Source organism: Mastomys coucha, unplaced genomic scaffold, assembly GCF_008632895.1.
Source record: "Mastomys coucha isolate ucsf_1 unplaced genomic scaffold, UCSF_Mcou_1 pScaffold15, whole genome shotgun sequence".
NCBI lineage: Eukaryota > Metazoa > Chordata > Mammalia > Rodentia > Muridae > Mastomys > Mastomys coucha.
Window position 1 is genome coordinate 69,071,117 of NW_022196897.1, and position 9,899 is coordinate 69,081,015.

The window sequence follows — 9,899 nt, forward strand, 5'->3', positions numbered from 1 at the left end:
TGGTAAAAATAACTGCAAATCAAAAATGGTTTTCCTGTAGAGCATTTTATATAATTCTCCAGGAAGACGCCATTTGGTACAAAATTTGGCTAGGAAGCAATGATTAGAAGAATATGGAAGAACTTATGTTGTTTACAGTTCTCAACAGCATTCCTAGGCAATAAGTCTAGGATATCCCAACAATAACAAGCAAAAAAAAAAGTTGCTGAGAAACAACAACTTTTATGGGAAACTTCATCCTATGAAATAACTTTATAACACGCATTTAAATTTCAATTATAGATTCATGATAGATGTTGGATTTAGAAACACATAGCTTCATCTAAATAGTCAGGTATAAATGAAGAACAAATTCTGAGGACTCTCATTTTTCTGTTGAACTGGATGCTACTGACAGACTACAGAACCAGGATAACCATTGCCTTCCTCTTTGTGCAATGAACACTTCCAATCCAGTGAGTGTACAAATTATCCTGGTTAAACTAAACAGGGCACAAAAAGAAACCAAAAAGCTAGAAACCCAGGAAAGAGACTTTTAGAGATGTGAAGTGCAGGAGTTTGATGTCGACAGGAAGGAGATTTAAAAAGGGGTGGTAAATAAAGTGATCAGAATACATTATCTATATGTACAAAAGTATCAATCAACAAACTTAAGTAATATAAATTTGAAAACTTCCAAAAAACCATTTACCTATATATCTAAGAAATAAGTCATTTGGTATTTTTTTTATTCAACTTGCCTTCTTACTTATATTTTTCCACCCTTTGTAGTGCTCCTGGAAGTGGCCCCATGTTCAAGTCAACGACTGTTACAGTGAGAGAAAATCTCAATGAAGTTTCCCAAAGAGAGAGTGTTGATCCAATTAACAACCAACAAGATTTGATTCATAGTGAAGAGAAGAGGAGAGATGGTACTACAGCTCTGGCAGAAACAGAAAGTGCAAGTAACTGCACAGCAAATAATTGCCAGACTGGGGATCAAACCCAGGCTGTCCACAGGCACAGAATTGGCTTCTCCTTTGCATTTCCAAAGAAAGCCTTGGTGAGGCTGGAATCCTCCTCCGCTGCAGCCTTCTCAGAATACAGTGATGAATCCTCCTCAGTGGAGAAAGAATTCAGTAGGAAAACCAGATTTGTCCCTGGCACTTGTCATCTTCAACTATTGTCACCAACATGTGAGCTTCTGAGTTCTGAGGAGAAAGCTAACACTTCTCCTCCAGAAGAGGTCACGTGTACTGACAAACCAACTGCTCAAACTGAAGAGATGAAAATAACCTCTAATGAAAACAACACACTATTAACCACTTCGTTGTGCCAGCTTCAACTCCCTGAATGTTCTGATGTAGATACTTGTCAAAATTCAGCACTATTTGAAGACCAAGTATCAATGGAAGCTCTTACTGTGAATGAAGATGGACTTGTGAGTAAAAGCAACCCAGACATCAGAGAAAAGAATCCCACTGTGCCTAATGACTGCACATCAGCACAGACGACCACAGAGGAAAACACCACGACTAATGATGTGACCAAAATGGAAACTGGAAATAAAATTGGTCAGGAGCCACTGACACCTTCAAGTGTTGCAGAAGAAAGGGTAAGGTTACAAAAAAGACCAGATGTATGTAAAAGACAATGTGATCCATTTGTACCAGTCCTTAACAAACTTGGATCTACAGTGCTTCAGTGGCCATCAGAAATGCTTGCTTATACAACTACAGAGCCATCAATATCTTATAGCTGTAATCCACTCTGTTTTGACTTCAAGTCCACTAAATTAAACAACAGTCAAGATAAAAATAAGCTAACTTTAAATGACCTTGTCTCTCAACAGAAGGAGGACTGTTGCAAAGGAGCAGGTGGGGATTGCAAGGATGTACCAATTGCAAGAGTAATAAATGATGAAATTGGCAGTAGTAAAAATGGTTACCCTCAAGTTACTACACTTTCCCCTGTCCACGTTTTGTCTAATGGGTGTGATTTAGGACAAAATGAGAATGTGGGTCAGGGGTATAAACATATTTCCTGTATGAGCAGAAAAGCAGACAAATACAATTTTAGTAGATGTCAAATTAAACGAGACACTCTACATGAGAAATACAATAAAATCAGGTTGAAGGAAACTCGTGAGCACTGCTTCCATAAAAGTAGAAGAAAGAAAAAGAGAAGAAAGTTATGTCGATATCATCGTGGGGAGTCAACCAAAGAACCTGAAAGGTCCAGCAAAAGGGAAAGGGACAGAGATTGCACTGATGAGCCCAGGAAGAATCCACTGGACTCAGTTCTAGAAAGGCAGACAAGGAGTCCAGAAAAATTGTCAGACTTACATCAGCTGCAAGATGAAAGACCCAAAGCAGCCTCTACACATTTAGGAGAAAATGAAACAACTAACACAACATTGAACACTGAATCCAACAATGATGCTCTTGCTTCTCACTGTGGAGGAAAAAATGCAACAGTTATAAATGAACAAGCAAATCCACTAATGATACATTCTGTGAAACAAAATCTAACATATGTCAGAACTTACTGTTGTTGGGAAGCCAGAACATCCAGACATGAAGAGGATGATGGTTGCTTTGCTTCTCAAAGTAATACAAAAGGCCCGACTCAGAATCAGCCTGTTAAAAGAGGTTACAGTTCTCTCACGAATGATGCAGAAAGAATTCATCGGAAACGCAGACAGAATTCATGTTCTTACTCATCAGATGAAAGTTTAAATCAACAACGTCATTTAGGAGAAGAATACTTGAGGCCACCAAGTACTTCACTCACCTCCTGTCAACCTAAGAAAAAACGAAGGAGAAAAAGAAGCCGACTCCACATTGGAGATAGAACTATGAAAATAAAAGACAATTCAAATTATCCTATAAAATGTAGTTCTTCTTTGAATAAGCCAGATGGGTTAGCAAAGGACGGCATAAAAGAAGAAATAAAACCACAAGAAAATATAAGTATCGAGAAGAACTCAGAACAAATAGAGCAAACAGAAATCAAAGAGATGTTCCATCCTTATAATCCACTTCCTTCTGAAGCCAGTGGTGAAGGCGAGCATTCAATAATTGAGACTACTCCACGTGGCTCATCGCAGACTTCCAATGATCTTGCTACCCCTGTGAACGTCACAAGGGACCCATCAAATGGCACAACTAACAATATCTTACTTGAACACAGTCAAAGAAGTCAGACTACAAACAGTATCGAAAAGCAAATTCCGTTCAAGGTGCCTCATACTGAAAGAAGCTTTAGACATTCACAGGCTAAATCGTACATTTGCCGTTATGAACTGGCCGAGACCATTCCCCAGGGAAAGACTAATGAGGCATCAGCAGAGTGGCTATGTTATAATTCAGGAATCCTGAACACACAACCACCATTGCAGTTCAAGGAAGCACATGTCAGCGGCCATGCCTTTGTAACAACAGAGCAAATCCTGGCTCCATTGGCTTTACCTGAGCAAGCATTATTGATTCCACTAGAAAACCACGACAAGTTAAAACATCTACCATGTGAGGTCTACCAGCACATTATTCAGCCGAACATACTAACCAACAAGGTCAAATTTACCTTTCCTCCAGCCCCCCTGCCTCCTCCTAGCACTCCTGTGCAGCCTTTGCCTTTGCAGCGGCCCTTTTGTTCTACCTCTGTAACCACTATCCATCACACTGTTTTGCAGCACCATGCTGCAGCTGCGGCAGCAGCAGCTGCAGCTGCAGCTGCAGGAACCTTCAAAGTGCTTCAGCCACACCAACAGTTCCTTCCCCAAGTTCCTGCTCTCACCAGAACATCTATACCTCAGATCTCTGTGGGAACTGTAGGACCTAGGCTTTGTCCTGGCGGTCAGCCAGCTTTGGTTACGTCTCCTCAGATGCCAATCATTCCTGCTTCCGTTCTTCACCCCAGTCCCTTGGCTTTTCCACCTTTACCCCATACACTTTTTCCTTCATTGCTTTCACCACATCCAACTGTCATTCCCCTCCAGCCCCTCTTCTAGTCACCACCATAAAAGAAAAAGAAATATGTATGAGTAGGTGTTTATCTACGTGCATAATTGGTTGGTTATTTAACTAATTGAATAAACTGGCCAAAGCTGGCCTTATTTCAAACCATTTACTGTAAGTGTAATGATGCTAATAAATTATTAAAGTTTCTGATATATAATATTATTAAAGCACTGAATAGTTTGAGAATCAATACAATATATGCTGTATATTAAAATGATGTCTTAAGAGTATGTATAATGTACATAAAATATATTTATAGTACTGCAATTTATGTTGTAAAGTATGCTCCTTGTTTTTTCTAATCTTTGTGTATTTGCACCTATTTAATGTTTAGACAAAGCTGATGGCCCTATTTGTTTTGTACCATGTTCCTTGAAACTGTAAATTCAGTGAAATATATCTCTTGCAATAAATTTTTGTTAATTATTTAAGTAAATCAATCTTTGGTGTTTAGGTGGTCTTCACTGGTTTAATAGTATTGGAAATTGTGTTTTGTTTATGATTCTCTTCTGCCAAGTGGTATTAAACAATCACCAAGAACCAAGTATCTTCAGAGTTTCACCACACTTAAATATTGCCATCAATCACAGCAAATATAATTGACAGTGTAATTGTTGGTGCCTCCATTTCATATAGCATTGTTTATATTGAGTTTTACTTCATTTCTTAGCCACGAATATAGACAATAACCAAGAAAATTTATATTTAAGCAACTTTAGAATTTGAAAGTGCAGTAGTCTTAAAATCATGAAGAATATATATTATCCCCCATAAGAGTACTAAAACAGAAATGTCAACAAATATTAGTTTGCTCATAAAGTTTTTGAATATTAACATTCTTAAATGTATTATACTCATATTAAATCCTATAAGAAATATATATGAAAACATTGACATAAATTAAGAAATAATTTCAATTTTAATAATTGACTATTAAATGACAATTGAGATCAACTGCAGAAACATTGTGTCTTGATATATTCTTGAGAATATAGATATGGGCAAAAGTAAAAATCAATAACTGTTCCTTCAATTATTCTTTCTAGTAGTCACACATGGAACATCATTCCCAATCAGGTCCAAAGACTGTAGATATTTTCTTGACCTCTTTTCAGATTTTCAGCAGCCATTTTATTCTAATTTATTTGTAATTTTCTCGATATTATATTTAACCCATTGTTGATGAATAATAAAGAATTCAAAAAGTTATTGGAAAATCTTGGAAGAGAACAACTTCCTGAAGCCGTTTCCTAGTATGACTGCTCCAATGAATGCCAGCTGATAAGAAGTCTTCATGTAAGTCAGAGTGGGTCATCTCACCTTATGCAAGTGTTAGGATATTTTGTCATATCAGACAACATAATAGACTTCAACTTTCATTCAGCCATGTTCTGAGAAAATTATATTCATGTAAAATGGATGACCTTAAAAGACAGAACATATGGCAGATGCCATATCATATATATCAATATTGAGTTTTATTTTAAGTAAGAGCCAATGGGGAAAGTTTGGAAAATTGTTTTCATTATTATTTATTATATTAATAATTGACTTTAATGTTCTAGTAAAAATGCTTTTAATGGGCTAAATGTGCCTATTCATGATTGACAAATAAGTATATAAAAATAGGATGGATGTAACTTTATTTAAAATGTTTTAACATATTATGTTCCCAAAGTGGGAACTTAATTTTGAATAGATGATTGTTTTCTCCAAGCAAAATATTTGAAAATATCTTTGAAGCAAAAGAAAAGTAGATGAAGGCATCTACTGGGAAATGCTGACCCAGATTGGTTTCCATACTTCAGAACAAAATTTTTGCTTATGCTGCCCAAAATCCAAACTGTCAACTTTACATCCTATTTTCCATCACCCTATGCCTATATTCTGGCCTGTCTATTTTTACATCATGTTTATATCTTACAATTCCTTATTCCAAGAGCTTCTTCCTGCAGCTCATTTTATATGCAATTGTATGTTTCTTTGTCTCTCACCATGTTATCATTTCTGTTTTCATTCCCAAATGATGTGGCTTTCTTACTGTTTAAGTTGTTGTTAAATTATGTACCTAATTAGACTTAGTTAACCTTTAAATTAGACTGACTCTATGTAGCTTTTTTGCTATCAATTGGCAGGAGTTTCTAGAACGTATGTGGAAGACAGTTCTTATGTAAGAAGAGTGAAAATTGAACTTGACAGATAAATTGTTAGGTTGCCATAGATACAGAGAGTTGAGCAAGAGACTTGAGCTTTAGTTAAGTACTATCAAAGTCATTCTGATTATAACTTCATCTCTGTATTTAACACTGTCCTAAGATATTATTTATAATATCTTCTCATTCATCACATGTTAGAGATATGAATTTATAAGGAGACACTTGTTCATCTCTCCTAATAACACCCTACAATCAAACATCTCAGGTCAACTGGCTCAAGAGCAACAATGAGTGGAAAATCATTAAATAGTCAAGAAAGAGTCATCAAGAGTAGGGCCATCAGACTACTCAGGAAGAGAGAATGACTCATTTCAATGAGAGCAGTACAGGATGCTTCCTGGTGTTTTTTTTTTTTTCTAAACAATCCACCCTAAAGCAGAAATCTTATTTTTTTTTCAGACTTGCATTATTGTGAATGCTATCTATGGTCTGTTAGCTATATGTATCACTATGACATATGTGGCAATCATGATGAATAACTACAAATTCAGAGTGAAGCATGAGTCCAAATAGCCGTACTCAGCTAATAAAAGGTTTTACAGGACTAGGGAAATGATGTCATAGTTAAAACCCATGACACACAAGAGTGAGGACTGAGGTTTAGTCCGGAAGTTCCAGGTAAAGAGTCTAGCATGAAGGTTTGTATTTCCGTAACCCTACTATTGTTGATAGGTAGAGATCTGCAGGTTACTGTACCTTGGCCAGAAAGCCTATTTACAACCATGAGTTCTCCAGTCCATGATACATTCTAGATTTCTCTAATAAGTGAGAATAACAGAGCAGGACCCTGTCAAACCATTCCTGCCTTTGCATATGTACACACTATACATGTACCCACAAGCATGTGGAAATACTGCAGGCATATACAGTATATACATTCATAACACACACAAATAAATAAAGGCTAAAATAAAAACCAACATCCACTGAGTAATAGGAAAAGTAAGAAAAAAACACCTATAATTTCATATTTCATGCATGCTAAACAAGTATTTTCTCCAAACTTCTTTACTGGTGGTAGTCTTCTCGCAATGAGTAACATATTGGACATCTCAACTTGGCTATGTAACAAGACTTTCAAAACTCAAACAAATCATCTTTCCTTATAAGTACCACTGAAACCTGCTTTTTGGTTCTATATTTATAAATTCTGTGAATAACAAAATACTAAAACATGTTACTAAGGTAAAAACCATAATGCAAACTATTTTGCCAACATCAAAAATATTAGGTTCCTAGGTTCCTTTGGTTCCTTTTCTTTGATGTCTTTTGAAATATTATCCATTTTTATTGAGGTGTCATTTCATCCTATCCTTAGTCAATCCTGTTTTACAGTCAAGACTCCATTCTATTAGGCTCGACCTTGGATAAGTCATCTTCAGGTATAGCTATGACATTATACTTTAAAAACTCAATCTCAACATTAAAGGTTTCATTTTCAATTTGTTTTAAATTCTATTACTTTCAATACAAACATGAAGATCCTTTGTCGATCATGTGAAAAGAAATTCTTCCATGAAGTCCATGTCAGCATCCATCTAATATCCCATTTTTAAGGTCAATTATACTAGTTGACACAACTACAATCCTCTTGTAGCTTGTACAAGCATGATCAGTCAGGCTTCAGGGTTTTGTGTTTCTAATACACCATGATGTACCTAAGCAGGCATAGTCTATACTCAATGAGGATGTCATTTATGTTGTTAAATTCCCCTTCAGCTTATCTCTTCCTCACATAAAAACCTTCTTGCATTCTATTTTCGTACAAGATGCAATGCTACATTATTTTTATAAATATTTCCCTCTGTTGTCTTTTTTCCCTATCTTGCCTCTTTTATCTAATCATTTAGAACACAATCTGTCTGTAACAGTGCAGTATATGAAACATAGTGAACACACCATATAGTCAATGATGAGAAATGAAACCTATATGAGAAATACCTCTAATTTTAAACAGAATGTACTGTAGAATTCAAGGCTGTTATACATTTTTATTCCAGGCTTCTCCCAAATCAACTGCAGTTAGAATATAATTTTCAAATGGCATTGTTATTCAAGATGTTCATATGTTCTAGTGAAATTATCTATCAAATAAAAGTAGCACCACAAAGCTGAAAAAAACCATACCATTGGGCTAAGCCTTCTTTACCACTTCCACAGAAACCCAATCTCCCTGCATTGTCTCCAGCTCTACATCTCTTTCTAGGAGTTTGCCAATCATCTAAGTACTCTCCTTGCCATTTTCTTTTACACTTTGTAGCTTATCTAGTCTTTTTCTTTTTAAAATTCTAATTTTACCTGAATCATCTTAACTTGTTATATAAATTGCTTCCCAACACAGTACATTGTTGTTTTCTAAATTTTAGTTTTCTTCATAATCTTCAGAATACTATGCTCTATATTTAAAATTAAAAATCATTCTCTGTATCTAAACCTATCAAACATGTTTCTTTTATCTTATCTTCCACATCTAATTAGCCATATTTATGTTTGTCTTACTTGGCATATTCTTTTATAGTGTTTGAATTTTATTGTTAATCTTATCTCAAAATTAAAAATAGGAAAGATATGTTCCTAGAGAGTATTCATGCATTACATATTGAGTGTTCTTGATAAACCTTATGTTAAGAGGCTTCTAGAAATGAAACTCTGTATCCTTCTCAATAATAATTATTATTAAGTTGCAACTATCCATACATGAATTTGCATTATGCTAAAAAGTCCAAGATATAGTAAATTAGGAGAAAAATTCATATATATGCTCATATGTAATACAAGTCATTTTCTAGTACTTTGGTGACTTAACATAATGAGTTAGCTTCTGTTTGGAAAAGCTTCTGTTTAAGTAATTCTAAATTCACCTTATTTATTCCTCATTTCCAAGAGAACAAGACTGCATCTTCCATTCTTCCCTACTTCTCCTCAGTGTTTGTTTTTGTATTCTTCAGATTAAAGTCCCTTTCTTAGGTTCCTCCCTGACCCATTTGGCAATTTTAATAGCTATCACTTCTATCTGGGTCTAAACTTACTATATATCTTAAATCTTCTGTTCATTCTTGTGAAATTCTACTATATATCTGAGTTAATTACATCACTCTAAATGCTATTGTCAGAATCAAATATCATCACCTTTTAAACATATTCTATTCATACTTCTCATCTGAATTTTCAAGGGTTATATAACATCTTTAATAAAAGGAGGGTGAATTTCCCCAAAACTCTGCTCTTGTAGTCTTAATTTTCTACATATTAAATTCTCTATATATTTTAAACAAGTAAGATTCAAATTAATGCTCTGAGAGTCAACTAATCTTCTTATTTTATTTAACTTATCTTTTATTCCAATGGATTTACAAGTGGCTATTACTTTGACTTAAGTAAGTTGGCAGGAAATCAATCTTCATATTACAATGATAAGCCTAAAAGAGATTATAGGTCTTATTAAATGGTTTCTCATTCCAAGAACAGCTAACAGAAAAGGCTAGAAATATTAGCATGTACTAAGTCACACACACACACACACACACACTCAGGCAATCCAAGTATGCAGAACATGAAGTTTGACAAAACACACTATTTCCTAAGTAATGTGGAGAAAGCTAGAGTATTCAAAATATATTTTAGATATTATCAAATATAATAAACTTTTTGGCATCCAAGCATATTTTTATGTTTGCCAATT

The 9,899-nt window shown here is 34.9% G+C and overlaps 1 protein-coding gene across 2 annotated transcripts in view; it reads left to right on the plus strand.

Annotated features, from left to right (window-relative positions):
• Znf804a (zinc finger protein 804A) overlaps window positions 1–4,441 on the plus strand; it is a 226,656-nt gene extending 222,215 nt beyond the window's left edge. The window contains exons 4-5 of one of the 2 annotated variants that reach the window (XM_031370803.1): window positions 772–3,668; window positions 3,709–3,928. In XM_031370803.1, coding sequence (XP_031226663.1) covers window positions 772–3,668; window positions 3,709–3,815 — 3,004 coding nt within the window. In that variant the 3' untranslated portion in view covers window positions 3,816–3,928. Of the gene's footprint in view, window positions 1–771 lie in introns of both variants that reach the window. The other variant, XM_031370802.1, reaches the window with a different exon arrangement.
• The last annotated feature ends 5,458 nt before the right edge of the window (window positions 4,442–9,899 follow it).